This window comes from Rhodotorula graminis, assembly GCF_001329695.1.
Source record: "Rhodotorula graminis WP1 unplaced genomic scaffold RHOBAscaffold_1, whole genome shotgun sequence".
NCBI lineage: Eukaryota > Fungi > Basidiomycota > Microbotryomycetes > Sporidiobolales > Sporidiobolaceae > Rhodotorula > Rhodotorula graminis.
This window is the reverse complement of record NW_017264928.1, coordinates 1,278,037-1,303,714: the sequence shown is the minus strand read 5'-3', so window position 1 is coordinate 1,303,714 and position 25,678 is coordinate 1,278,037. Positions and strand designations below refer to the sequence as shown.

At 67.6% G+C, this 25,678-nt stretch overlaps 10 protein-coding genes across 10 annotated transcripts; 6 read left to right on the top strand and 4 right to left on the bottom strand.

Moving 5' to 3' along the window:
* Window positions 1-1,298: 1,298 nt before the first annotated feature.
* On the bottom strand, window positions 1,299-2,238 carry RHOBADRAFT_33004 (uncharacterized protein; the record flags this gene model as incomplete). The annotated part of the gene is made up of 6 exons (XM_018413070.1): window positions 2,191-2,238; window positions 2,018-2,110; window positions 1,907-1,939; window positions 1,658-1,798; window positions 1,500-1,576; window positions 1,299-1,415 (listed from the first exon to the last, which is right to left on the bottom strand). Coding segments are annotated over exons 1-6 (498 nt in total), but the record flags the coding sequence as incomplete, so codon positions are not given.
* A 533-nt stretch (window positions 2,239-2,771) lies between these two features.
* On the top strand, window positions 2,772-5,269 carry RHOBADRAFT_23334 (uncharacterized protein). Its single transcript, XM_018412596.1, has 7 exons — window positions 2,772-2,854; window positions 2,928-3,226; window positions 3,294-3,644; window positions 3,720-3,961; window positions 4,030-4,285; window positions 4,386-4,760; window positions 4,836-5,269. Exons 1-7 carry the CDS (start codon window positions 2,848-2,850, stop codon window positions 5,130-5,132), a joined length of 1,827 nt encoding a protein of 608 aa, XP_018274382.1. The 5' UTR covers window positions 2,772-2,847; the 3' UTR covers window positions 5,133-5,269.
* A 404-nt stretch (window positions 5,270-5,673) lies between these two features.
* Window positions 5,674-7,126, top strand: RHOBADRAFT_11340 (uncharacterized protein; the record flags this gene model as incomplete). Its single annotated transcript, XM_018412044.1, has 6 exons — window positions 5,674-5,787; window positions 5,872-5,951; window positions 6,029-6,311; window positions 6,433-6,653; window positions 6,767-6,857; window positions 6,932-7,126. Coding segments are annotated over 6 exons (984 nt in total), but the record flags the coding sequence as incomplete, so codon positions are not given.
* A 473-nt stretch (window positions 7,127-7,599) lies between these two features.
* Window positions 7,600-8,768, bottom strand: RHOBADRAFT_50809 (uncharacterized protein; the record flags this gene model as incomplete). Its single annotated transcript, XM_018415508.1, has 3 exons — window positions 7,600-8,460; window positions 8,525-8,606; window positions 8,668-8,768. The coding sequence occupies 3 exons, from the start codon at window positions 8,766-8,768 to the stop codon at window positions 7,600-7,602; spliced, it is 1,044 nt and encodes a 347-aa protein (XP_018274380.1).
* A 681-nt stretch (window positions 8,769-9,449) lies between these two features.
* On the top strand, window positions 9,450-10,812 carry RHOBADRAFT_50808 (uncharacterized protein). Its single transcript, XM_018415507.1, has 3 exons — window positions 9,450-9,740; window positions 9,816-10,496; window positions 10,573-10,812. Exons 1-3 carry the CDS (start codon window positions 9,531-9,533, stop codon window positions 10,672-10,674), a joined length of 993 nt encoding a protein of 330 aa, XP_018274379.1. The 5' UTR covers window positions 9,450-9,530; the 3' UTR covers window positions 10,675-10,812.
* Window positions 10,813-10,942: 130 nt separating this feature from the next.
* On the top strand, window positions 10,943-13,976 carry RHOBADRAFT_64375 (beta tubulin). The gene is made up of 14 exons (XM_018418475.1): window positions 10,943-10,961; window positions 11,028-11,037; window positions 11,152-11,179; window positions 11,310-11,321; window positions 11,551-11,567; window positions 11,630-11,652; window positions 11,851-11,923; window positions 11,989-12,086; window positions 12,181-12,546; window positions 12,630-12,730; window positions 12,832-13,197; window positions 13,315-13,463; window positions 13,584-13,674; window positions 13,754-13,976. The coding sequence occupies exons 2-14, from the start codon at window positions 11,033-11,035 to the stop codon at window positions 13,766-13,768; spliced, it is 1,344 nt and encodes a 447-aa protein (XP_018274378.1). The 5' UTR covers window positions 10,943-10,961; window positions 11,028-11,032; the 3' UTR covers window positions 13,769-13,976.
* A 2,362-nt stretch (window positions 13,977-16,338) lies between these two features.
* RHOBADRAFT_8099 (uncharacterized protein) lies at window positions 16,339-17,472 on the bottom strand (the record flags this gene model as incomplete). The annotated part of the gene is made up of 6 exons (XM_018419206.1): window positions 16,339-16,381; window positions 16,532-16,578; window positions 16,679-16,708; window positions 16,850-17,003; window positions 17,211-17,293; window positions 17,383-17,472. Coding segments are annotated over 6 exons (447 nt in total), but the record flags the coding sequence as incomplete, so codon positions are not given.
* A 1,707-nt stretch (window positions 17,473-19,179) lies between these two features.
* Window positions 19,180-21,956, top strand: RHOBADRAFT_47873 (uncharacterized protein; the record flags this gene model as incomplete). Its single annotated transcript, XM_018415061.1, has 3 exons — window positions 19,180-19,216; window positions 19,461-19,560; window positions 19,716-21,956. 3 exons carry the CDS (start codon window positions 19,180-19,182, stop codon window positions 21,472-21,474), a joined length of 1,896 nt encoding a protein of 631 aa, XP_018274376.1. The 3' UTR covers window positions 21,475-21,956.
* A 118-nt stretch (window positions 21,957-22,074) lies between these two features.
* Window positions 22,075-23,446, top strand: RHOBADRAFT_32985 (uncharacterized protein). The gene is made up of 4 exons (XM_018413069.1): window positions 22,075-22,354; window positions 22,423-22,547; window positions 22,642-22,911; window positions 23,006-23,446. Exons 1-4 carry the CDS (start codon window positions 22,217-22,219, stop codon window positions 23,400-23,402), a joined length of 930 nt encoding a protein of 309 aa, XP_018274375.1. The 5' UTR covers window positions 22,075-22,216; the 3' UTR covers window positions 23,403-23,446.
* Window positions 23,447-23,592: 146 nt separating this feature from the next.
* Window positions 23,593-25,362, bottom strand: RHOBADRAFT_50805 (uncharacterized protein; the record flags this gene model as incomplete). Its single annotated transcript, XM_018415506.1, has 1 exon — window positions 23,593-25,362. One exon carries the CDS (start codon window positions 25,360-25,362, stop codon window positions 23,782-23,784), a length of 1,581 nt encoding a protein of 526 aa, XP_018274374.1. The 3' UTR covers window positions 23,593-23,781.
* Window positions 25,363-25,678: the final 316 nt, after the last annotated feature.

The following is a 25,678-nucleotide window of genomic DNA, read 5'->3' as shown; positions in this document are numbered from 1 at the left end:
GAAGGGCTGCTCGTTCTGCGGACGACGAGGAAGCTCGGTCAGTCGGCCGCCCTCGAGCACACCCTCCTCGACGTCGAGAGAGGGACAGAGGGACGCACATCCTGCTTTTTCTGCTGCTGCTGCTGCTGCTGGCCGTAACCGGTCGGCTGGTTGAACTGGGTCGGCGCCTGGTAGTTGCCCGTGACGCTCCCGAACGGGTTGAGCGGCTTGGCGAGCCCGGTCTGCTGCGGCTGCATCGGCCCGAGGCCCTGCTGCACCTGTTGCCCGGTCTTTTGCTGCCACACGGGGACACGCGCCGAACCGACGTTGCCGAACGTGTCGACGCCGCTCTCGCGCCCGCCGGCGAGCATGCGCGCGAGCTCGCCGTGCTTCTCGTCGCCCGTCGCCTTGTACCGCGTGCCGCCGCCGGTACGCTGCGGCTGCTGCGGTTCGGGTGCGGGAGCCGGTGCGGGTGCGGGCTGGAACGACGACTCGAAGCCGGTCTGCTGCTGCTGCTGCTGAGGAGGCGGCGGTGCGGGTGACGACGACGGCGGCGGGGCGGCAAAGGCGGCAAACGGGTTGTTGGCGCCAAAGCCCGTCGGCTGGGCCTGGATCGGCTGCTGCTGCTGCTGTTGGGCCTGCTGCTGGGCGTACATCATCTGCTGCTGCCGCAGGTAGTCGTCGTACGCCTGCTGCTGCTGGTACTGCGCCTGCATCGCCTGCTGCTGCTGCTGGTACATGAGCTGCTGCTGCTCTTGCTGTAGGCGAGGGAAGAGGGCGAGGGCGAGGGTCAGAACGGGTCGCTCGAGCCTCGTAGGTGGCTGGGAGAGGGAGGAGGGAGGGGACGCACCTGACGTTGAAGCTCGAGGAGCTGCTGCTGCCGCATGTACTCCTGCATCTGCTGCTCCTGCTGGGCCTGGTACGGGTTGAAGCTCATCCACCCAGTCTGCATCGGCTGCTGCGTCGGCGCGTCCATGTCGATCAGGGCGTTCGACCTGCGCATCGAGGAAGACGAGGTCTGGATGTCAGGGTCTTGCGACAAGGTACTGAGGAGACGCAGGCCGGGGCGAGAAGAGGATGGACGCACCGCTGCTGCTGCTCGTCAAAGAGGTTGCCGTCGGCGTTGGCCGCCAACGCGCGCTGTCGGCGCTCCTCCTCCTCGCGACTGAGCCGCATCGCCTCCTCGAGCTCGTTGTCGGCCTTGCCCCTGCGCGCCTCGTCCTCGGCCGACCGCTTGCTCGCCTCGATCGCCGCCTGCAGGTCGGCGTCGGTGCCGTTGCCGGTCGGCGGCGGCGACGCCCGAGACGGTCGCTCGCGCTCGCGCTCCGACTTCTGACCCGCCATACGGTCGCGCATGTCCTTGCGCGAGGCGCGCTGCGACCGCATGCGCTTCTCGTCGAGGAGGAGGCTCGTGATGTCCTTGGCCTTTTGGCGAACTGCGGGTCGGCGGGCAGCGAGGTCAGTTCCTCGCCCATGTCCGTGCGGCTCGAAAGAGTAGGAGGTGCGGCGGCGAGACGCACCGTTGGCGCCCTGGTCCTTTCCCGTCTCGTCGACGTACTGGAACTCCTTGAGCGTCTTGACGATGTAGATGTTCTCGCTGCGGGCGACGCGTCACAAGTCAGGACGTCGGCTTCGGCCGCAGGGATACCTCGAATGGAGAGAGAGAGGGGGAACGCACCGGAAGTACTGGACGACGTTGTCGCTGCCGGCGTGGAGGATGTAGTCGAGGACGGTGAGCGACTTGAAGACGTGGCGCCAGTTCTTGCCCTTGTCGTTCAGGCGCTTGTCGAGCATTTCGATGATCTCGACAAAGTCGGTCCTGCAGGGGAAGGAGGCGCAAGAGAGTCGTCGTGGACAAGGTAGGGTCGGGTGGGGCGAGGGGTCAGCCGAGGCTCGAGGTAGAGGAGGGTGAGAGAGGCTGGCGCACTGGTTGTAGGTCATCTGGGCGATCTCGGCCATCCTGCAGGGGTGCACATGCGTGTCTGGTCAGGGCGTGCGCTCCTGGCGAGGACTGGGACGAGCGAGACGAGAGGCGCACTGAGTCCCGCTCGGCCCCCACGGATCGTTCGAGGTGGCGTCGCGGATCTTGACCTGGGTATCAGAGTAGCCCTTGACCGAGTTCTTGGCCACCCTGCGCGCGCGAGACGAGGGGTCAGTCGGGCGACGGAGGGAGGCGGGTTGGAGGGGGACGAGAGGGGAACGAGGGCGCACCGCATCACGGTCTTGCCCATGCCCTGGATACCAGACATGGCTGCTAGAGGGCTGGAAGAGGCGACGGACGGTACAGCGGGTGGGTGCGAGGTGCGAGTCGGGTCGGGCGATCAAAGGGACGAGGCGGTGTCGACTCGAGGGGCGGCGGCTGCTGAGGACGGGGCACAGGTGCTTGGTGCAGGGCTGGTAATGCTGCGCGTGGTGCTGGCGAGTGGTGGTGAGGAGCGAGGCGGTGCTGAGGGTGCGAGAGCCGAGGTTCGGGAAGGTGACGAGGACTCGGGGTGGTGCGAGGATGCGAGGGCGCGCAGTTGTGGCCGCTTTGCGCTTGCGAGAGTGCGAGGCTCGAGGCTGTGGTTGAGGTCAAGCTGCTGTCGTGGGAGTGAGCCAGCGTGAGCGAGTGTCGACTTGCTGCGAGCGGGCAGAGTACTTACTCGGAGCGGGTTCCGCAGGGGAGGGGCCAGATGCATATGGTTTCCGACGTCGAACTTGGCGGCGCAAAGGTGGGGCCGCTCCTTGCCCCGCAGCCGCCGCGACGAGCTCGAGGTCGGTCTCCCTCCTGCTCCTCCCTCTCGCTCCACCACCTCGTCGAGCCCTCTGCTCGACCACCTGTCCTCTGCTCTACACCGACTGCTGTCACTGCCGCCGCCGACCTCGACCATGGGCAGTGCGCCCCCTCCTCTCCTCGTCCTGCACCGCCTCCGCACTGTGACGCTCACCTCTGCCTCGCCGCGGCACAGAGCACATCCTCAACGACCCCAAGACGGCCATCTCCGACTCGCTCAAGGGCCTCGCCTTCCTCAACCCCACCACCGAGCTGTACGACTCGACCCTCCTCCTTCGCTCCCCGGCCAAGGACCGCGTCCACCTCTTGTGCGGCGGCGGCGGCGGTCACGAGCCCGCACATGCCGCCTTCGTCGGCGACGGCATGCTGAGCGCCGCCGTCAGCGGCCAGGTGTTTGCGTCGCCCAACGCTGGCCAGGTCGAGAAAGCCCTCGCGCGCCTCTCGCTCGCAAAGGGCACCCTCATCGTCGTCAAGGTGCGCCCACTTCTCTATCTCTTCATCGTCGTCGTGCGACGCAAGACTGACGGCTTCACCCTCGCAGAACTACACGGGCGACGTCCTCCAGTTCGGCCTCGCCAAGGAGCGTTACTCGGCGACCCACCTCGACTCGGACTCGGTGCGCATGATCGTCGTCGGCGACGACGTGTCGGTCCCGCGCTCGCAGGGCGCGCTCACCGGCCGGCGCGGCCTGACGGGCACCGTCCTCGTGTACAAGCTCGCCGGCGCGCTCGCGGCCCAGGGCGCGAGCCTCGACGACGTCGAGCACGTCGCGAGGGTCGTCAGCGAGCGGTGCGGGACCATCGGTATGGGTCTCGAGCACTGCCACGTGCCCGGGACCGAGAAGGGAGAGGCGTACCTCAAGGACGACGAGGCCGAGATTGGCATGGGCATCGTGCGTTCCCCTGCTCCCTCTCTCTCTCCCTGTCCATCTGTTCGTCCCGGCCTGACTCACTCGTCCTTCTCGCAGCACAACGAGCCGGGCATTCGCAAGGTGTCGCCCATCCCGTCGGCGGCCAAGCTCGTCGACGAGTTCCTGACGACGCTCACGTCGACCTCGGACGAGGAGCGCTCGTACCTCCCGTTCGAGAAGGACGGCAACGAGGTCATCCTCGTCGTCAACAACCTCGGCGGCCTGCCCGAGCTCGAGCTCGGCGTCGTCGTCAAGGAGGCGGCAGAGTGGCTCGCCAACAAGCACATCAAGGTCAAGCGGTGCGTCCTCTTGCTCTCCCGTTCCTCCCGCTCTGACGCACGACAACTGATCGTCAACCCCATCACAGTGCCGTCGCCGGCTCGTTCATGACGTCGCTCAACCTGCCGGGCTTCTCCCTCACGCTCCTCCTCCTCCCCCGCGAGGGCATCCCCTCTCCCGCCTCGGCCTCGTCCTCGACCTCGTCCCTCTCGGTCACGTCCGACCTCCTCGTCGACCTGTTTGACGCGCCGACCGACGCGCCGGCGTGGAAGTGGACGTTCAAGGGCGAGCCCAACATGAAGGTAGAGAAGGCGGACGAGCGCAAGGCGGCCAAGAAGGAGGACGTCGGCGGCGACGAGGTCAAGGGCCCCAAGCGTGCGTCCATATCCCTCTTTCTCTCGGTCTCGCGACTCGATGCGGCTCGAGAAGCGAGAGTTGACTCAGTTTCCCCCTCGCGTCCGCGCAGCCACCGACTCGAAGCTCTTCATGTCGGCGCTGTCCGAGGCGCTCAAGTCGGTCATCCACGCCGAGCCCGAGATTACGCGCTACGACACGATCGCGGGCGACGGCGACGCCGGGCTCACGCTCAAGGCCGGCGCCGAGGGCATCCAGGACGCCATCGGCGCCAACCGCGTGTCGGACACGGACGTCGTCGCCGCCATGGTCGCCATCTCGGCCGTCGTCGAGAAGGACATGGGCGGCACGAGCGGCGGGCTGTACGCCATCCTGCTGAGCGCGCTGAGCAAGGGGTTGCTCGAGGCGGCGAGGGACCAGGATGCCAAGGAGGCGACGCAGGAGGTTTGGGCGCGCGGGCTCGAGGTGCGTCCTTCTGCCCTCCCTTCCTCGGTTGTCAGCAGCTCGAGCGCGCACTAATACGTCGCCCTGCACCCGCAGCTCGCCCTCAACACCCTGTACCAGTACACGCGCGCGCGCCCTCCCTCGCGCACGCTCGTCGACCCGCTCTCGTCCTTCATCCTCACCCTCTCGTCGGCACCCTCGGACCCCAAGACGCTCTCGCAGGCGTTCAAGGCGGCCAAGGAGGCGGCCGAGGCGACGCGCGACCTCGACGCCAAGGCGGGCCGGGCGGCCTACGTCGACCAGGAGAAGATCAGGGAGGCGGCCGTGCCGGATGCGGGTGCGTGGGGCGTGTGGAAGCTTCTCGAGGGCGTGCAGAAGGTGCTTAGCCAGTAGAGGGAGGTGCGGTCCCGCCGACGTCGTCGTCTCGGGGCGGCGGCGGGCTCGGCGGCCTGAGCGCTTCCTTCTCTCCTTTTGTCTATACGTGTCCGCTCTCTCTCTCGAGGTGCAATCAGAAGACCCTGTCTCGAGCAGTATGGACTGGCGCCGGCGAGACGAGAGGTGCACGCTGTCGCGACCGCTCTCGGGCCTCGCCTTGGAGAGTCGCAGGACGAGGCTCTTCGTCGAGGGCGTGCGTGTGCGGCCGAGGTTACAAGATCAGCCTCGGCGTCGGGCCCGTCGCCGCTCCAGCTCAGACAAGCGCAAAGAGAGTGTGTGGTCGCATGCGCGGGCCGGTCGAGTTGCTGCCGACGCCGGTCGCGCCCACCCCGCGCCAGCTCGCCTCCCTCTCCTCTCGCACCACACACACACCTCAAGAACCCTCTGCAGCAATGTGCGCACACTCTCGCAGCTCTCGACAGTCCCCCTGGCGCGAGGACGCGCTTCCCCCGTGCATCAGAGCTGACCCGCCCACCTCATCTCCCGCAGGGCCATCGAGACGGAACTCACCAAGAAGCTCGGCATCAAGCGGCCCATCGTCCAGGGCGGCATGATGTGGGTCGGCCTGCCCAAGCTCGTCGCCGCTGTGTCCAACGCGGGAGGCCTGGGTCTCGTGCGTCCCCCTCTCTCTCTCTCCGCCTTCGCCAAGCTCTCGCCCTCCGCCGTGCACAGCTGACCTTCTGCGCCTCGCCCACAGTTGACCGGCCTCACGGCAGGCAGCCCCGACAACCTGCGCAACTCGATCCGCGAGGTCCGCAAGCTCACCGACAAGCCTTTGTGCGCCCGCTCCTCCCTCCTGTCTGTCCGACGACGCTGTGGGCCGACGACACTGACCATCGTGTCTTCGAATATAGCGGCGTCAACCTCACGTTCCTCCCGTCCATCTCGCCGCCGCCGTACGACGTGTACGCCAAGGTCATCGTCGAGGAGGGCATCAAGATTGCCGAGACGGCTGGCGGGCCCGCCGCGATCCCGGTCATCAAGTACTTCAAGCAGAACGGCCTCACCGTGATCCACAAGTGCACGAGCATCCGCCACGCCCAGGCCGCCGAGAAGGTCGGCGTCGACTTCCTGTCGATCGACGGCTTCGAGTGCGCAGGTCACCCGGGCGAGGACGACATCGGCGGCTTGCTCCTCGTGCGTCTCTACAGTTCTCTTTCACTCCTTGTCGGGCCCTGAGAGAAGGCGGTCACGAGCCGACCTCGAGGTCCTCGTCATCGTCGAGTCGCACTGACCCTCGTTCCCGACCGGCCTACAGCTCGCGCTCGCGGCGCGCAAGATCAAGACGCCCTACATCGCCTCGGGCGGCATCGGCGACGGTCGAGGACTCGCAGCCGCCATCTCGCTCGGCGCCCAGGGCGTCAACTGCGGCACCGTCTTTATGGCGACGCAGGAGTCGTACGTCCACGACAACATCAAGCAGACCATGGTCAAGGCGGACGAGCGCAGCACGACGCACTTGTTCCGTACGCTCAGGAAGTGAGTCGCACTCTTTCGCGCCGTCCCCTCGTGCTCGTCCCGCCGCACGGCGGTCCAGCTATGGAGCGTCCTCGGCGAGCCGATACTGACGCTCTCCTGCGTCCCTGCCGCAGCACTGCTCGCGTGTTCAAGAACAAGATTGCCGAGGAGGTCGTCGCCAAGGAGCGCCGACCTGGCGGCGTCGAGTTCCCCGAGATCCAGCCCGTGTGTCCCCTCTCCTCTTTCTCGCTCTCGCCCGTTCGTCCGCTCACCTCTCCCCTCTCGCCGCCCCTCTTCAGCTCGTCTCTGGCGCTCGCGGCAAGTCCGTGTACGACTTTGGCGACCCGGACGCCGGCGTGTGGTCGGCCTCGGGCGTGTGCGGCCTCATCGACGACGTCCCGACGTGCGCCGAGCTCCTCGACCGCATGGAGCGCGACGCCGAGAAGGCCCTCCTCGCCGGCTCGAGCATGGTCAAGCGCGAGAGCAAGCTCTGAGGCGACGAGCTGAGCAGGAGCGAGTGAGGGAGGGCGACGAGGAGAGGGTCTGTGCGACGACGGAAAGGGCGGGCAGGAGGACGGGTTCCAGGTCTTTGTATTGTGCGTCGGGCTCTCGCGAATGACATTCCAAGCAGTGCTTCCCTCTCTCTCTGTGCCCCTCTCGTCGTCTCTCGAGAGCCGGAAAGTCCGCCGGCGAGGTTAGGAAGGTCGAATGAGGAACCGGAAGTTGCAGGAGAATAGAGACGACAGAACAAGGAGAACGTGTACAAGAAGGACAGGTCTATGAACGAGAGGACGAAGGAGGTCGAGGAGGATCGGGAGAGAGGGCACCGCGAGACTCGCAGGAAAGGGAGAAAGGAGTCTGCGGCGGGGCGAGGGCTTGTCAGTCCGCCGTGCTCGTGCCCGCAGAACAGAAGAGAGAGAGAGATGAGGACGCACCTAGAAGAGCTTCACCATCGAGCGGCCACGCCTCAGAGCGATAGGACCCTCGCTCCCGCCCGAGTGCCCAACTCGCTTGCGCTCGTCTCCCTCGCGAACCCGGGCAGGCCCTCCTCGGCGAGGACGACCACCTTGCCGACGTCGAGCGCGACCTCGTCGAAGAAGTATTCGTACGACCGCGAGGACGAGGCCGAGCTCGCCGGCGAGCCGAACCGAGTGCCGGGCGACGACGACGGCGACGACGACGACGACGCGCCGCCGTTGCGGGACGCGAGCGCCCACAGGACGTCGGCCTCGTCGCCCTCGGGCGAGATGCTGTCGAGCGGCACCTGGACGCACGAGATGGACGCCGACAGGAGGGCCGAGCGCCCGGTGGGGTTGTACGCCGGCGAGCCGAGCTGGCGGCGGCGCGTGTCGCGCGACGGCGACGGTGGCTGAGGCGACGACTCGCGCGACGTGTCACGCGAGGTGGACGGCGACGAGGAGGCGGACGAGGCCTCGCTGGCCGACTCGAGGAACCACGAGCGGAAGAACCGGTCGAGCGACGAGGCGACGTCGAGGGTCCAGGCGTAGTCGATGAAGCGTGGCGCTGCGACAGGCTGGTCGGTCTCGTCGACCATAGCGATGTCGTCGACGTTGTGCGCCGTCGGTGCCGAGCTGACGGGAACCGGCTGCTTCGGCGGTGCGGCGCGCAGGTGGACCGACAGGATGCTCTGCTGGAAGACGTCGCCGTCCTCTAGCGCGAGGTGGAGCGGCTCGGGCTCGCCCGCCGCCGAGTCGACGGCGAACAGGGCGACGTTGCCGGAGAAGACGCTGGTCGACGGCGCAAAGTGCGAGAAGGAAAGAGGCTTGCGGTGATGCGCTCGCTGCTCGTACGGTGCACACGACTCGAGCTGCAGAATGCAGCGTGTCAGTGTGTGCTACTGGACGAGCGAGGAGGAACGAGAAGGGACGCACGATGAGCTGGGTCGAGCGGCTCTCGGCAATGTCGACAAAGCGCTTGCGCAACACCTCGTCGGCGAGGACCTGGAACGCGCGCCTGCGGAAGGGGATACTGTCAGTTGTGGTTCGTTAAGGATGGAAGAAGAGCAGGGACACACGAGACGTTGCGGGCCTGGACGAGCTCGCGCGAAGGCAACTTGGCGAGGACGGCGAGGACGAGGTCCTCGCAGACCGGGCTAGGCTCGACGTGGTGGATCATCGGGCGGGCGGAGGGTGTCGGTGGTGGCGAGGGCTGCGAGGGCGACACGAAAGAGTGAGCTCGCGTGCTGCTATCGCTATCGAGGCTGGGGGAGGCTCCGCACTTGAGCGGGCGAGGGCGGGGTCGGCTGGAGGTGCGATGGTAGAGCGAGAGGAGAGAGGCGCAGCGGCGGCGGCAGACGATGGACCTGCTTGCGCAAGGTGCGCGCCGGAGAATGCGAGCGTCCGCTCGGCGACGAACGAGAGGACGACCAAGGGGTCGGGGCCGAGCCCGCCTCGCGTGAGGCGGTGTGTGCGCTCTGGCTCGCGCTCGATGTCGGTGGCGGGTACGAGCAGGCGACGCGCGAGCAGGTGCGGGCGAGAGTGGTCGAGAGCAAGAGCGAGAGAGGTGTCGAGATCGCGCGAGAGGCCGAGTCGGGCACGCAGAGCGCTTGTGACTGAGGGTGGGAGGCGCTGTACGACACATTTGCATGGCTACCAAGCTGGCCTGCACCGGCGAGCGCTGAGAGCGGGAGATCGTGATCGCTCAGTGGCCGCGGAGTTGGGCGAGGAGGAGGGAGGAGGAGAGGCACCTCACTCTCGCCTGACAAGCACCACCTGCACCCTCTCGACAGTCCAGCTACCCTCCAGAGCAGCACAGCACACCGACCAGGCTCGCTGCACCCCTGCCTGCGCCGCCTCGCCTCCTCCACCTCCCTCTCCCCACCGCCGCCGCCCTTCGCCCTCCCCTCCTCGAACCAGCAGCAGCCCAGCCCGGTGCACCATGTCGTTCGCCAACTCGACAAAGGTCTCGCTCGACCTGCGCGGTCACCGCCTCTCGCTCGAGCGCGAGGCCCTCATGGAGCTCCCCGAGTCGGTCCTCCTGTGCCTCTTCCCGAACGGCGTCGTCCTCAGCCCGCAACGCCCGCCACGCACTTCGGTCCAGTCGACCGACGACGACGACGAGGAAGAAGAGGACGTCTACTTTGTCGATGTGCGTCCCCTTCTCTCTCCTGTCTCTCGCCGTCCTCGACCATGACTTGGCGGCTGACCCCTCTCCTCGTCGCAGTTCGACGCACGGTGCCTCGAGTTCGTCCTCGACTTCTTCGGCGCCGCCCGCGACGCCTTCTACGGTCCTGCCGACGGTCCTCGCCGTGACCTGTCGCTCACGTCGCCCATCGCCCAGTACAACGGCCAGAACCCGCTCTTCCTCAAGCAGTCGGTCATCGTCCTCCGCGAGGAGCTCGAGTACTTTGCGATCCCGCCCGGCCAGGCGAGCACGACGGCGCCGGGCGCCGACGCGCACACGCTCGACCACCCGGCGTCGGACGACGCGGGCAAGCCCAACGCGGCCCTGTCGCAGCTCAAGGTCGACTGCGGCCACGCCCTCCTCGAGCACCGCAGCATCTTTACGGCGCTGCAGCGCAACGTCAGCCGCGACAACAACGTCGCCGAGCAGCACCTGATCGACATGCTCTGCATGAGCGGCTTTGAGCGCGACGACGTGTGGGGCTACCGCTCGCTCGAGCCGACGCGGTGCTGCATCGCGTCGATCGCGCTCGTCCTCCTCAAGACGGGCATCGTGCACCCGCCGATCGGCGGCAGCGCGTCGGCGCCGGCGAGCCCGACGGCGCCCGAGGACGGCTTGGCGTCGGCGCAGGGCGACGACGGCGGGGCGGGCGGCGTCCAGGTCAACACTCAGCAGCTCGCGACGGCGCAGAAGCTGCTTCTCTTCTGGCGCAAGCCTGCGGTGCGTCCCTCTCGTTCCTCTCGGGTCCCTGTGTCGAGCGCAGTGACTGACTGTGGCTGTCGCACGGGCCCTGCAGCGCAAGGTGTGGTGGGACCACAGCACCGAGACGCTCGCGAACGGCAAGGAGGTCAAGATCTGGGCGCGGCGAGTGTGGACGCTCGAGCTGAGCCTGATCTGAGCCGTCGTCGTCGTCGTCGTTGTCGAGGTGCAGGCGGCGTGCAGATTCCCCGGTCGCGATACCCCCCCTTTTCCCTCGCTCGTCTTGTTTCCGTAGCTTGGTCCGGCTCTCTTCTTGTACATACCCGTCGTATCCAGCAGTTCGAGTGCGTCCAGCGAGAGCGAGAGAGAGACGGTCGACACGCGCCGCCGGTGTCGAGGTTCTCGACTTGGCCGCGACGAGAGCGAGGCGCTCCTCCTCCCCCCTCGCCCCATCTTCCACCTCGCCCCTCTCCCTCTAGTCTTCTTGTGAGTACTCGAGGCTGCTCTACGCCAAGCTAGACCCCGACTGACCCGTCCACCCACTCCCGCAAGCCACGATGCGGTGCGCTCTCGCTCCTCCAACCTCTGCCCCTGCCCTCCCCCGCCAAAACACTCGCTCCGCGACCCTCGAGCCAGGCTGACACGCCCTCGACGACGCGTCTTTCACCCTCTGCAGCGAGATTTTACATCTGCAGACGGGCCAGGTTTGTCCCCTGTCGCCATTCCTCTCCTCGTCGCCTGGCGGACACGACGACGGGTTCCTCATGCCCCCTCGTCGTCGCCTGGCGCATTCTTGAGACCGCAAACTGACTCGATGTACTCCCATGACCACAGTGTGGCAACCAGGTGCGCCTTACACCCTCGTGTCACCAAGCGTCGTCGAGGGAGAGAGGACGGCGCGGGGAGCAGCTGCATCCGGCGAGCGGGCGGCCGAGCGCGGCGGTTGGGTGGCCGGCACGCTCACATGAGCGAGCTTGGCGGTCTGAGGGCGTCCAGAGATGGCGGGCGCGGTCGAGACGGCGGTAGCGCCGACGAGGACTGACCCTCCCTCCTCCCCTTTCTCTCTCGCTCACAGATCGGCACCAAGTTCTGGTGAGTCGCTCTGCGCGTCCTTGAGCCTCTCAGCACACCCCTGACACATCGCGCGCCTGCAGGGAGACCATCACCGAGGAGCACGGTTCGTCGCCTCCCTCCAGTCCCGTTGCCTCCCTCCCCGACACTCCCTTTCCACCCTGCGCTCGCCCATCACCCTCTGCGCACTCTCGCACCGCCGTTTCACGCGTCAGAGTCGACTAGCCGCATGCGCCGCGGCCGTTCGTCGCCGTTCACGCCCGAGGACCTCTCCTGACCCTTCTCTCTTCCCCCTCGGCAACAGGCATTGATGGCGAGGGCCAGTACGTTGGCGACAACCCCCTTCAGCAAGAGCGCCTCAACGTATACTTCAACGAGTACCCCCTCTTTCTTCTTCCTCCCGCTCCTCCCCACTCGTTCTGACCCTTCGCGTGCGTTCCAGGGCCGGCTCCGGCAAGTACGTCCCTCGCGCGGTCCTCGTCGACCTCGAGCCGGGCACGATGGACGTCATCCGTGGTGGACCTCTCGGCAGCCTCTTCCGTGCGTCCCTCTCTCCCTTTTCGACGTGTGCGCGACGCTGGGAAAGCGTGTTCGAGTGCCCGGACTGACTTGCGTCCCTCGCCCCGCCTCGCAGGTCCCGACAACATCGTCTTTGGTCAGTCGGGCGCGGGCAACAACTGGGCCAAGGGCCACTACACCGAGGGCGCCGAGCTCGTCGACTCGGTCCTCGACGTCGTCCGCAAGGAGGCCGAGGCGTGCGACGCCCTCCAGGGCTTCCAGCTCACGCACTCGCTCGGCGGCGGCACGGGTTCGGGCATGGGCACCCTCCTCATCTCCAAGATCCGCGAGGAGTTCCCCGACCGCATGATGGCCACGTTCTCGGTCGTCCCGTCGCCCAAGGTGTCGGACACGGTCGTCGAGCCGTACAACGCCACCCTGTCGGTCCACCAGCTCGTCGAGAACTCGGACGAGACGTTCTGCATCGACAACGAGGCCCTGTGTGCGTCGCCGTGTCCTCGTTGCCTCATCGTCGCCTCTTCCTCGCCCCAGTCACTGACTCGCTCGATCCGCCCCATCTCGCAGACGACATCTGCTTCCGGACACTCAAGCTCACGTCGCCCACCCACGGCGACCTCAACCAGCTCGTCTCGGTCGTCATGAGCGGCATCACGACCTCGCTGCGTGTGCGTCCCTCGCTCTCCCCTCTCTGCACCTCGTCGTCGTCGTCGTCGCTCGTCGTCGTCGCCGCGACAGGGACCTGACCTTTTCTCTTCCCTCGCGACAGTTCCCCGGCCAGCTCAACTCGGACCTGAGGAAGCTCGCCGTCAACATGGTGCCGTTCCCGCGCCTGCACTTCTTCATGGTCGGCTTTGCGCCCCTCACGGCCAAGGGCTCGCAGTCGTTCCGCGCCGTCACGGTCCCCGAGCTCGCGCAGCAGATGTTCGACGCCAAGAACATGATGGCCGCGAGCGACCCGAGGATGGGCCGCTACCTGACGGTCGCCGCCCTGTGGCGCGGCAAGGTCTCGCTCCGCGACATCGACGACACGATGCTCGCCGTCCAGCAGAAGAACGCCGACCACTTCGTCGAGTGGATCCCGAACAACGTCCAGACCGCTCACTGCGAGATCCCGCCCAAGGGCCTCAAGATGGTGCGTCCCACCTTTCACTCGTCGTTCCTCGCCCCTCGCCCGCCGTCCCTCCCTCGCGGGCCCCTCTTTTTCCTGCGTGAGCCTCACTGACACGCTCTCGATGTTCTTGTCCTGCAGGCCGTCACGTTCATCGGCAACTCGACCTCGATCCAGACGCTCTTCCAGCGCATCAACACCCAGTTCTCGAGCATGTTCCGCCGCCGCGCCTTCTTGCACTGGTACACGGGCGAGGGCATGGACGAGATGGAGTTCACCGAGGCAGAGAGGTACGTCTCGCTCTCTCTGTGTCGCTGTCAGCGTCGTCGAGACCGCCGGCATCGGCGGGCGACCTTCGAGGAGTCGATCTTGGCCCGATTCGACGACTGACATCTCTCTCTCGCGCGCAGCAACATGCAGGACCTTGTCGCCGAGTACCAGCAGTACCAGGAGGCTGGCATCGACGACGAGGAGGAGTACGTCGAGGAGGGCGGCGAGGAGGTGCGTCCCACCCATTCTCCTTCCCTCGCGCTTTCCCTTGCCCACGCAGCCCTCACTGACTCTTACATCTCTCGCGCAGTACGTCGAGGAGTAAGCTTATTCACCTGCACTCGTCCAACCTCGTCGTCGTCGTGTCCCCCTCCCCGTCCGTTTGCCCCTTCGTCTTTTGTCGTCGCCCGCCCGCCCGGCCCCCTCGAGCGGTTGCGGCCCTTACCCCCCACCCACACTACTTCTGTCGTTCTTTCGTCACGTTCTCCGTCGGCTCTACCCCCCTGCCAAGTCAAAGGCTGGTTTCTCTCGTCGGCTCGGGCGCGCGCGAGATGGGCTCGAGAGTGAGAGCGAGAGGAGCAGCAGGCCGAGTTGGCTCGGCGGTCTGGGCTCAGGACTGGCGTCGCAGCATGGGCGTCGCACGTTGAGACCGTCTGGACGTGAGAGGCTCGGCTACTCGTTGACGACGAGGTCAGAGCGACCTTGCCGCCTCGCAGTCGGCTCTACTTTTCCGCGGTCTCTCGTCGGCCTCACCCAGGCGCGGTGTGGCACTGCCTTTCTCGCGTCTCTCGCGAGAGCGCGCCTCTCGTCGAAAGCCAACCTCGCTCGCGAGAGCAGGGCGTGCGTCGCTCTACTCGTGCACGTTCCGCTCAGTAAGCTTGAGCGACGTGCCGCCGAACAGCGACGGCTCAGAGAGGGTCGCCAGCTTTCCCGCCGAAAGTCCCCAGGCCACGCTGACGAGGTGACGCGAGAGGCGACAATCTGGGCGAGGGAGCGAGGATTGCGAGACGACGCGATTTGAGAAGGTGGGTCTCTCGAGAGCAGGTCGATCTCAATCTTACGGGCCTGCAGCTGAGCGCATATCGCGAGCATTGACAGCGAGCGGTCAACACAGCAGAGTTGCGTGTACAAGCGAGCATGAGAGGCGACAAAAGCGTGGCTGAGAGGCTGAGCGACGGTCAGAGCGCGTCCGACCGTCTCAGCTGTCACACGCTGTCTTCCTCTCGTTGTGCTTTCACGCTCGCTCGCGATCAGCGGGGCGCGTCCTTAGACAGCTTGGGCCGAGAAGCGAGACGAGGGTGCAGGATCTGGCGGCGCGGAAGGGGCGCGAGCGAGCCTTCTCAAGTGGAAGGCGGGCGAGGAGAACTCGCTCGCGTGCTGCTCTGTGTCTCGCGTTTCTCGATGGAGCCGTCAAGACACTCTAACGAAGGTGCTTGAAACGGGAGAAGCGAGCCCAGAGCTCTCTCGACCTCGCTGGACTCGAACTCGCAAAGGGGGAGGCAGGCGAGCCAAGTCGCGCTCTATACGATAAAAGGGCTCGGGAAACGCGCTCGATTGCACCGCAGACACCTCCTCGTTCGTTCTGGCGCGCGCAGAAGGCCATAACCCTGCTAGATCAAGAGATAGCGTTTGAGCGAGGGTGCGCAGGATCCCCCTGTCTTTAGTAGGTGGCCGGGCGCACGGGCGGGCCCCGAGGGGCGCTGCCGTGCGCATCGGCTCACCGGGGTGCGCCCGCTGCCTATCGAGGGCAAAGAGGGCGGGCGCGGCCTCGTCAGACCCGTCCTCGACGGCTCGGCTTGGTCGGCCGCCGGGACGAGTAACTTTCACAGGGCGGGCAGCTTGGACCGCCGGGGCCCGCCCATATCCTACAGAGGGCGTATCGGCATCGACAGGGGCCGTCGCGAGAAGCAGGAAGGGTACGAGGGGGAGCTTTCGGGGTCCGAGAAGGAGGGGTGCCATCGAGGGCTCGACAAAGCTGCGGCGCGAGGACGAGAGGGTCAGAACGCGGCTCACAGAGGCGTAAAGGTCCGTGTGCGAGTCCTGGAGGCAAGGACGAGAGCGATAGGGACGCACAGGGATCTAGATGAACCGGCTCGAGGTCGAGAGCCCACCGCCCGCCGCCCAGCCGCGCGTTCCTGAGTCTCCCGCAGCCGTACCACCTGTGAGAGGGTCGAGTCAGTACATCGACGCGTACTGCGGGCGGTGGGACCGGCCGGCGGCTGCGGGGGAGAGACGCAGGAGGGAGGGGAGGACGAGGAGGTGGAGAGGGGAAGGAGAAGAGGACGCACTCGCTCGCGCTGGTCCGCCGCCGGGCCACTGCCCACCCTGCACCTCTCTGTAGCCACCACGCTGCACTGAATTGCTCCCATGATGCCGCCGCCGCGAGCTGGCGACGTTGGCGATGAGGCGAGTTGATCAACACGCGCCGCACGAGGCGGGCACGGCTGCTGGGGCGGGATGGCGCATGCTGGAGGCGGCGCAGAGAGTGTCGGGGTGCTCTCGAGCGGCTCGAGGCGCAGCAGGGGCGACCGGCGGCGAGGCGACAGAGGAGCCAGAGCGAGCGAACAGACACTCTCGACCTCGACGTTGCTCGCGCCCTGCAGCGGGTTGCACGGCTGCCAGGACCTCTCTCACACGCCCGCACACACGTCCTATGCTCTCACGCCACCTCTCGGTACATGGGCGCACGACTCGGGTCCAAAAAGCTGCGGCGCGTTCGTTGCAGACCGAGTCCCCAGCCGTCCAGCCGCCTTCCCCAGGGTCGAGCCAGCGTGTAGCAAGGTCGAGGCGATTACTTCTTCTTGCTGTGGGCGGGACGAGGAGGGAGAGAGGGAGGACGAGGTCAGGTTGACGCCCTCGAGCGACGACGAGAGAACGGCGGGCGCACCTGACACCAACCGTCTTGCCGCGGCGACCAGTCGTCTTCGTGTGCTGGCCACTGTGTGCGGGAGAAGGGAGAGCAGGAGGGAGAGAGGAAGAGAGAGAGGGGGAGAGGGAGAGAGCGTCAGTGACGTAGGCCAGGGAAGGTCCGTGGGTCCGCCTCTCGAGACCCATCGAGCAGATCACGACGCAGAGAGATAGGACGCACCGGACACGGAGGCCCCAGTACGTGCGAAGACCGCGGTGGTTGCGGATCTGTGAGAGGGGAAGGGAGGAGTCAGTCGTCGGGGTTGCGAGGGGCGCATGCGCTAAGCGCCTCTTCGAGATGCAGACACAGAGAGAGAGAGGTGCGCACCTTCTTGAGGCGCTCGAGGTCCTCACGCATCTGTGGTAGGGAAGAGCGAGTCAGTGAAAAGGACTCGAGGCGGGTCGAGCGGACCCGACGACGGTGTCGTCTCATCGTCGAGCGGGCTCGCTCGTCGCTCGCCACGCCGACAGCCAGGACGAAGAGAGAGAGGGAGCGCACCTTCGAGTCAAGCTGGTTGGACAGGAGGTGGCCGTACTTGCCGTCGACGATGTCCTTCTGCCTGTTGACGAACCAGTTCGGGATCTTGAACTGGCCCGGGTTTTGCATGATGGTGACGATGCGCTCAAGCTCGTCCGGGTTGAGCTCACCGGCGCTGTCGGGGTTGGAGCGGACGGGCGGGCCGGCGGGTCGCGGTCGAGGTGGACGGGGTGAGGGGAGGACAGGTAGTCGCGGCGGGCGTGGTCGGGCGCGGCGGACGGGAGAGAGGGAGAGGTGGACGACAGGGTCAGTCTCGATGTACGACGCGGTGCGGGCCCCACCTCGCGCTGGCGAGACGAGAGAGCGAGCGGTCGAGACGCACCGCTTGGTCAGGTCGACGTCGGCCTTCTTGCAGACGAGGTTGGCGTAGCGACGACCGACACCCTTGATCTCGGTCAGGGCGTACTGTTGGCGGGCGCAGAAGGAAGAGTCAGGTCCGACCTGTCGACCGCACGCGACCGCACGAGGCGAGGAGGGGCGGAGAGGGGACGGACCATGATCTTGCGCTTGCCGTCCACGTTGGTGTTCAGCAGACGCAAGATGTGCTGGAACTGCACGTGAGCTTCGGGGACGACGAGCGACATGGTGGCTGCGCGGGGTGCGACGGACAGAGGGTCAGCTCGAGGGTCCAAGGGACGAGGGTGGTGGTGCCCGTCGTCGCTGCGTGCTCGCCCCAGCGGCCGCCGATCCCGCACAGCAGTCCTCCCTGACGGCATTCCCACCGCCTGCTGCCCCGTCCCACCCTGCGCGCTGCGGCGGTCCCCTCGAGCGCAAAGCTCCCAGCTCGCGCGCCCGCTCGAGCGCAGTCCGACCTCGCCGTGTTGCCCTCGTCGCGCTCGGGGCCGCGTGTGCGGTTCAAAGAGGGGGCAGATGTACCTCTGCGGGTGTGTCGAAAGGTGGCAGGGACGGGTGCGGGCGTGGGCGAGTGCGGCGGGCAGGCGATGGGGAAAAGACGAGGGCGCCAAGTCGAGGCGCGGGCCGGGGTCGAGGTGGCGAGGTGCGAGGGGGAGAGGAGGCAGGGACAGGGTGAGCGGCACGTCTCGCAGGAGGGCAGGCGACCAAGGGCTCACGTCTGAAGCTGCTGCCGTGGAGGACGAGGGAACCTGGAGAGGGCGACCGAGGCGAGCGGGCTCGCGCTCGACCCAGCTCGCCCCTCCAGCTCCCTTCTCCCTCTCCTCCTTCACCCACTACCACGCTCTTTGCCTCCTTTCAGCCCACCGTTCAACAGCGCGCCGACTACTCTCGACCCTCCACCACGCCGCATCACCCTCCAACCTCGCCTCGCTCCTCCACACGCCTCGCCAGACTCGAAGCTTTTCCTCGACTTTGCCCGCCCTCGCCCTCGCCCAGTCGGCCAGGCGGGCAGGCCACCTATCCTGCTGGACTCTAGCTTCTGCCCCGAGCCCCGTGCGGCACCCGGCCGAGCGCTTGCGCGAGCCTCGTCCTCCTCCCGCCTTCGGTCCTCTCACGGCGAACGACAACGACGACGACGACGACGACGACGACGCACACATGATGAACCTTTACACAACATACTTATCTACATTATCCGAGGTCCCGGCGTCGGTGGTCCTCGTGGCTGCCGGCGTCGGGCGGTGCGGAGCAAAAGGCCTGACATGTGCGTCGTCGCCGTCGTCGAACGAGTCGTTGGGAGACCGGCCTCTCTCTTTCCTGCTTTCCCGCACGCAGGCCCTAGAGGCTTGCGCGCTTCTCGTGCTCCCGCCGCCGACGAGCGCTTGCTGGCGGCCCTCACGCTCGAGCCTCTGCTGCCGTCTCGCCGCCGTAGCTCTCTCGAGCGTCGCCTTTTGTAGCCGCATCCTGCAGCGTACAATACTGCGTCTCTTCGTACGAGGTTCTGTGCGAGAGAGCCGAGCAGCGTCGAGAGCAGCATCGACTTGAGCGTGCACGGGTCTCGACGAGTGAGAGCAAGCGCGGCACCCGAGTCGGTGGCGAGGCGAGGTGGCCCGTGCGTGTGCCACAGCAAAGCGAGGAACCAGGGACAGCGAGCCAGCTGCGCGGGACCGAGCGGCGACGAGTGAGCAGCCGCGCAGAGCGAGTTCCGGAAGAGGTGGTCGAGGCGAACGAATGACGGCGAGGCTCGAGCTCGAGTTTCGACGCAGCTGAGCCAGGCGAGGCAAGCGCGCCTCGAAGCGCGCGCGCGCCAACGGAGAGAGCTCGGAGTGTCGACTCCTCCTCCCCCCCTCCCTCTCCCCTCATCTCCCCCTCAAGCTCGTGTGCTTGCCCCTATCTCCGACCTACACCCCTACACACTCTCTACCATCCACCACCAGATGTCCAGCAATGACACCGGTCTCGAGAGCTCGCTGAGTGCGTCCCTCTCGCCTCCCAATCTCCCTTTCTTCCCCGGCCCGTTCTCGCTCTCCACAGAGCCTGGGCGGTGCCGTTGCGCGCCCCAGTCCGTACACAGACACTGACTGTTGCCTTCCACCACCTCTCTTCCCTCCCCTCGCCCTCGCACGCCTCCTGCTCGCCCCTCGCCCCTCCTCTTGCGCATGAAACGCACCGCCACCCGCCTTGCCGCCTCCCTCCCGCACCGCGCCCGACCCTGCAGGCTCTCTCAACGTCAACGGCGGCGCGCCCAAGCAGGCCTACGTCCCGCCGCACATGCGCAAGTCGATGTCGGCCACGCCCGCTGCCCCGCCTCCTGGCCCGTGCGTCCCCTTCTCCAGCTCTCTCCCCTCCCACACCCTGTGTCTATCGTACTGACAAACTCGTCCCCCACCCGCAGTGCGCCCTCGGCGCAGGCCGCAGGCTGGAACAGCAACCCGGCCGCCGCGCCGTTCGTGCCGCGCACTGACGGCTGGAGCGCCCCCTCGGCGCGCCCTGCCGCCGGCGGTGCCGGTGGCTTCGGCGGCGCCGCCCGCACCGGCGGTGGCGGCTTCGGCGGCGGCAGCGCGTTCGCCGGCCGCGACGGCTACGGCGTGTGGCGCGACGGCAAGCACCAGCCGGGCCCGTCGAACCAGCGCCTCGAGAAGGAGCTCTTCGGCGACCTGGGCGACGTCACCAAGCAGCAGACGGGCATCAACTTTGACGCGTACGCCGACATCCCCGTCGAGGCGACCGGCACCGACGTCCCCGAGCCCGTCACCGAGTTCCTGCCGCCCATCGACGCCCACCTCCTCGAGAACATCAAGCTCGCGCACTACAAGACGCCGACGCCCGTCCAGAAGTACTCGGTGCCCATCGTCAACGGCGGCCGCGACCTCATGGCCTGTGCCCAGACGGGCTCGGGCAAGACGGGCGGCTTCCTGTTCCCGATCCTCTCGGCCCTGTTCACGTACGGCCCGCGCGCCAACCCGGCCGCGGACGCCGGCCGTGGCTACGGCCGCAACCGCAAGGCGTACCCGACGGCGCTCGTGCTCGCCCCGACGCGCGAGCTCGTGTCGCAGATCCACGAGGAGGCGCGCAAGTTCGCGTACCGCTCGTGGGTCCACCCGGCCGTCGTGTACGGCGGCGCCGACATCGGCTCGCAGCTGCGCCAGCTCGACATGGGCTGCGACCTCCTGTCGGCGACGCCCGGTCGCCTCGTCGACCTCATGGAGCGCGGCCGCATCTCGATGGCCAACGTGCGCTACCTCGTCCTCGACGAGGCCGACCGCATGCTCGACATGGGTTTCGAGCCCCAGATCCGCCGCATCGTGCAGCAGGCCGACATGCCCGACGTCATGGATCGCCAGACGCTCATGTTCTCGGCGACGTTCCCGCGCGAGATCCAGATGCTCGCGCGCGACTTCCTCAAGGACTACATCTTCCTGTCGGTCGGCCGCGTTGGTTCGACGTCGGAGAACATCACGCAGAAGATCGAGTACGTCGAGGACGAGGACAAGCGCTCGGTCCTGCTCGACATCCTGTTCGCCCTCCCGCCCGGCGGCCTCACGCTCGTCTTTGTCGAGACCAAGCGCATGGCCGACATGCTCGAGGGCTTCCTCGCCCAGAACAACTTCCAGGCGACGTCGATCCACGGCGACCGCACGCAGCGCGAGCGCGAGTACGCCCTCGAGACGTTCCGCTCGGGCCGCACCCCGGTCATGGTCGCGACGGCCGTCGCCGCTCGCGGTCTCGACATCCCCAACGTCACGCACGTCGTCAACTACGACCTGCCGTCCGACATCGACGACTACGTCCACCGCATCGGTCGCACCGGTCGCGCCGGCAACACGGGTGCCGCCACGGCCTTCTTCAACCGCGGCAACCGCAACATTGTGCGCGAGCTCATCGAGCTCCTGCGCGAGGCCAAGCAGGACGTCCCGGCCTGGCTCGAGTCGGTCTCGTCCGAGTCGGGCGGGTTCGGCGGTCGCGGCGGCGGCGGCGGCCGTGGCGGTCGCGGTCGCGGTCCCTCGCGCGACGTCCGCTCGGGCGGGTTCGGCGGCGGTGCCTCGTCGCGCATGGGCGGCGGCGGCTTCTCGTCGGGCGGCGGCGCCGGTGGCTGGGGCCCGGCGGGCGGTGCGGCCGGCAGTGCGGGCGGCTTTGGCCCCCCTCGCACCGGCGGCGGCAGCTACGGCGGGTACGGCGGCGCCCCGGCCGGCGGCGCGTCGTACGGCGGCGGCTCGTCGGCGTGGTACTAGGCTCGTCGTCGACGTCGTCGACGGCTAGCCCGGTCCTCCTCCTCCTTCCCTCTCGCTTCTCGATTTGCCCTTCCTCGCCTCGCCTCGACTCGACTTTCCCCGGCCTCTCTTTCTCTCGTCAGTACCGCGCATCTACACCCATCAGCAGTCAGCCAGCATCATCAGCATCACCTCGAGAACACGGACGATTTTCCCCCTCCTTCCCCCTCCCTCCCTCACCCTCTTTCGCCCTGTACCACCAGCAGGGCTTTCGACGCGGCGCGTCATGCCCCTCTCTCCTGTACTGGGGAGCCCTTCCTCCTTTTCTCTCTCGCCGCCGCATCATAGACTCGTCGTCGTCGCCGTTGGCGCCGACAACCACCTCCTCCCTCCGTCGTTGTCCCCAGTCTCTCGCACCAGATGCCCCTCACAGATGCCCCCCACCTGCCTGTTTACCCCTTGTAAGAGACGCAGTACTGTAACTTTGTCCTTTGCCTTGCCAACTGTGTCCTGCACGAGCGAGAGCAGCCTTGATCGACTTAGCGAGCGCGAGCAAGACGAGCTCGACCTAATCGCGGCGGTTAGTTCTCGCTTCTCACGCTCAACTCGCTCGCCAGGTCCGACAGCGGCTCGCAGCGACCTCTACGCACCCCGGCAGCAAGCACACACGCCTCGACCAGCCCGCCAGAGCCCTCCCGCTTCTCATCAGCTCGTCTCGTCTCCCACCTCTCCCCTCTCCCCCACACCTCGAACCAGTACCGCCATGGTCCTGTACTTGATCGGTCTCGGCCTGCACGACGAGAAGGACGTCACGATCCGCGGCCTCGAGGCCATCAAGGGCAGCGAGCGCGTCTACCTCGAGGCGTACACCTCCATCCTCGGCATTGGCAAGGAGCGCCTGGTCCGTTCCTCTCTCACTGCCCTCCACTGTCCCCTCGAACAGAACTGACGAGGTGGGCGAGCGCGCAGGAGTCTTTCTACGGCAAGGACATCATCGTCGCCGACCGCGACATGGTCGAGACCGACTCGGACGCCATCCTCAAGGACGCAGACAAGGTCGACGTCGCTTTCCTCGTCGTTGGCGATCCCTTTGGGTGCGTCCCCTTTTCAAGCCGAGGAGAGAAGGACTGCGTTCCGCCGAGCGACGAGCGCTCACCTCGAACCCTCTCCTCCTTCGTCCTCTCGCAGCGCAACCACCCACGCCGACCTTCTCCTGCGTGCCGACGACCTCGAGGTCCCCTACGTCGTCATCCACAACGCGTCCGTCATGAACGCCGTCGGCGCGCTCGGCCTCGCCCTGTACAACTACGGCCAGACGGTCTCGATCCCGTTCTTCACCGACTCGTGGCGGCCCGACAGCTGGCTCGAGCGCGTGCGCGAGAACGCTCGCCTCGGCCTGCACACGCTGTGCTTGCTCGACATCAAGGTCAAGGAGCAGAGTGAGGAGAACCTCGCTCGGTGCGTCGCTACGTTTCTCTCTCTCTCTCATTCGCGACCTTCTCAGCAAGCCGTACAATCCCTGACGCTCGGCTTTCGCCGTCTTCCCCTACAGCGGGCGCAAGATCTACGAGCCGCCTCGGTACATGTCGGTCCCGTGCGCCATCTCGCAGCTCCTGTCGCTCCTCCCTCCCTCGCCCTCTGCCTCCTCCTCCTCCTCCGACGACGCCGCCCCCGCATCCGGCGTCGCCCCGGCAGCCGACGCGCTCGACCCGTCGACGACGCTCGCCATCAGCGCGTCGCGCGTCGGCCACCCGTCGCAGACGTTCGTCAGCGGCACCCTGTCGGAGCTCGCCGCGCTCGACGAGGACGCGTTCGGCGGCCCGCTGCACTCGTTCGTCATCGTCGGGAGGACGTTCCACGCGCTCGAGCGCGACTTTGCGCGCAGGTGGGCCGTCGACCGGGACAACTGGGACCGCGTCAGCAAGGAGGTGTACGCTGTTCGCGACTGAGGAGGCGCGAGCTGGGGCTGCAACTCGCTCTCGTTTTCTGTCTCCCTCTCTCTCTCTCGTTCTTTCTTTCTGCGAGTACGTGCGACGAGAGACAAAAGAGAGGAGAGGGCCGAGACGAACGAGGTGTTGCGCGAACGGCAGAAGAACGTCCTACAGAGACGAGAGGAGATCCTGGGGCGGCAAGGGGGAGAGAGAAGAGCGCGCACGCTCGTGGTGGTACCAACAGCAGGGACGAAAGGCAGAGTGCGAGACGACGACGAGAGAGAGAGAGAGTAAGAGAGAAGAGGGGGTAGAACGAGGAGAGGGGAGAGTAAAGACAATGCAGGTCGGCGGGTTGCGAGAGGGCACGACGGTCGAGGAGAGAGGGACGGGGCGACGACTAGGGGAACGGCATGCGGTTCGGGTCGACGGGCGACGTCGGCGTGCTGCGCGAAATGTGGACGACGCCGACGACGGCGGCGAGCCCTCCTGGCGGGCGGCCCCTCGTCGGCGTGCTGAGCTGCCCGTCGCCGCCCGCGCCGGCGCTCGCCTCGGCAAGCACCTGGGCCTCGTCCCACTTGGCAATCTTGCCGCTCCACACGCCGACGGCCTCGCGCACGCCCTGGAGCTCGATCCACTCGCGGATCGAGAGCTTCTCGACGGGCGCGTCGCCGCGGCGCGAGTAGGCCTCGGCCGACCACGTCGGGCACGTTTCGGGCGGCGCGCACGAAAAGGTGACGGACGCGGGCGCGCCTTCCGACGTCGACGAGGTCGACGCGGCCGAGGGCGAGAGGCGGCCGCTCGTCGGGAGGGGCGAGGTCGAGGTCGAGGTTGAGGGCGGGAGAGGGCCGTCGTCGGATGACGACGGGCACGAGGACGAGGGGAGCGAGAGGGACGCTCGCGCCGAGGGCGAGTGGCGCAGGCACGAGAAGCGCGGCGCGAGCGTCGTGTGGCACGGTCGTCGTGGGCGCGGCAGGCCCTCGTCGTCGTCTCCTCGGTCCTCCTCCTCGTCGCCGTCACGTGCGACATCGTCGTCATTGTCGTCGCGCCGCACCGACACGCCCGCCTCGCCGTCGTCCTGGCCCGGCCGCCGCTCGGCCGTCCCCTCCTCGCCCCGCACGCGCCCGACCTCGCCGGGCTGCGCGTCCTCGTCCTCGTCGACGGCGACGACGTCGTCCCACAGCGCCCTCCTCGCGGCGGCGAGCGCCGGGTCCTCCCACCCGCCGCGTACGGCGCGCGCCTCGCGCTCGCGCTTTGCCGCGTCGTCCTTGGGCACCTGGGGCGCGACGACGAGGCCCTGCATGCCCCACTCGAGGCGCGCCGCGAGGTCGCTGCCGCTGCCACCGCTCGTCAAGGGCGGGCGCGGAGCGGCGGCGGACGAGCTCGTCGTGGGCGCGTGCCCGGGCGCGGCGGTCGCTCGGCACGACTCGGAGGCCGTCATCGAGGCGGTCGAGCCGGCGAGGCTCGAGAGGGGCGTCGCGCACTCGTCGACGTCGTCCTCGGTCGTGGTGGTCGACGTAGACGCGCTCGTGTCGGTGCACGACGAGGACGAGCGCGCGCTGCTCGCGCTCGTGCTGCGGAGGTCGATGCCGCTCGATGCTGCGGCTGCGGCTGGCGCCGACGCGGGTGCGGTGCTGGGGCAGTCAAAGCCGCGAGTGGTGCGTGTCGGGCGGTGCGAGGAGGGCGACAAGGGGGTCGAGGGAGAGGGAGGGCTGGGCGGTCGACGGTGGCCGGTGTCGTCGTCGTCGGCGTCGGCGTCGCTGTCAGAGCTGCGTTGCTCGAGGCCGAGTCCTGGTGCGAGGGTCGAGAAGGAGCCCTGGTCGTCGTTGGTGGCCGAGGGCGAGACGGGGAAGGCCGAGAGGCGGTAGGTGGGCGGGAGCGACGCCGAGTACGAGTGGCCCGCGGCGGCGTGCGACGGCGCGGGTGCCCTCGCCCCTGCTGGCGGCAGCGGTGGCGGGATCGGGCACGGCGGGGTCGGCATCGCAGGCTGGCTCCGGGGCGTGAGAGCGAGGTCGCGTGCTGATGTCGACGAGGGTGGTGTGGTGACGGGGGCACGAGAGGGGTGCCGAGGGTGGGCGTGCGCGGTGCAGGTGGGCCCGGGTGCAGGTGTGCTCGAGGGTGGACGCGCCGTGCGGCCCTCTAGGCGCGCTGGACGACGAGGACGAGGACGAGCGCGAAGAGGGCAGAGACGGCTCTCGACACTGCTCGACCCTCCTCCTCAGGGCAAGTACGATCGAGACCTCGCACTCTTTCCGCGACCGTGTCTGGCTCGGCGTTGCCGCCCCGTACTCACGCGA

Bases quoted from the DNA above. Each gene is read 5' to 3' on its own strand.
- RHOBADRAFT_23334 (XM_018412596.1), top strand. The intron at 3,227-3,293 runs GTGCGCCCACTT...TCACCCTCGCAG, and splicing joins GCACCCTCATCGTCGTCAAG to AACTACACGGGCGACGTCCT. The intron at 4,761-4,835 runs GTGCGTCCTTCT...CTGCACCCGCAG, and splicing joins TTTGGGCGCGCGGGCTCGAG to CTCGCCCTCAACACCCTGTA.
- RHOBADRAFT_50808 (XM_018415507.1), top strand. From the start codon at position 9,531: ATGTCGTTCGCCAACTCGACAAAGGTCTCGCTCGACCTGCGCGGTCAC. The intron at 9,741-9,815 runs GTGCGTCCCCTT...TCCTCGTCGCAG, and splicing joins AGGACGTCTACTTTGTCGAT to TTCGACGCACGGTGCCTCGA. The intron at 10,497-10,572 runs GTGCGTCCCTCT...CGGGCCCTGCAG, and splicing joins TCTTCTGGCGCAAGCCTGCG to CGCAAGGTGTGGTGGGACCA.
- RHOBADRAFT_64375 (XM_018418475.1), top strand. The intron at 12,547-12,629 runs GTGCGTCGCCGT...CCCATCTCGCAG, and splicing joins CATCGACAACGAGGCCCTGT to ACGACATCTGCTTCCGGACA. The intron at 13,464-13,583 runs GTACGTCTCGCT...TCTCGCGCGCAG, and splicing joins GAGTTCACCGAGGCAGAGAG to CAACATGCAGGACCTTGTCG.
- RHOBADRAFT_32985 (XM_018413069.1), top strand. From the start codon at position 22,217: ATGGTCCTGTACTTGATCGGTCTCGGCCTGCACGACGAGAAGGACGTC. The intron at 22,355-22,422 runs GTCCGTTCCTCT...GCGAGCGCGCAG, and splicing joins GCATTGGCAAGGAGCGCCTG to GAGTCTTTCTACGGCAAGGA. The intron at 22,912-23,005 runs GTGCGTCGCTAC...CTTCCCCTACAG, and splicing joins AGTGAGGAGAACCTCGCTCG to CGGGCGCAAGATCTACGAGC.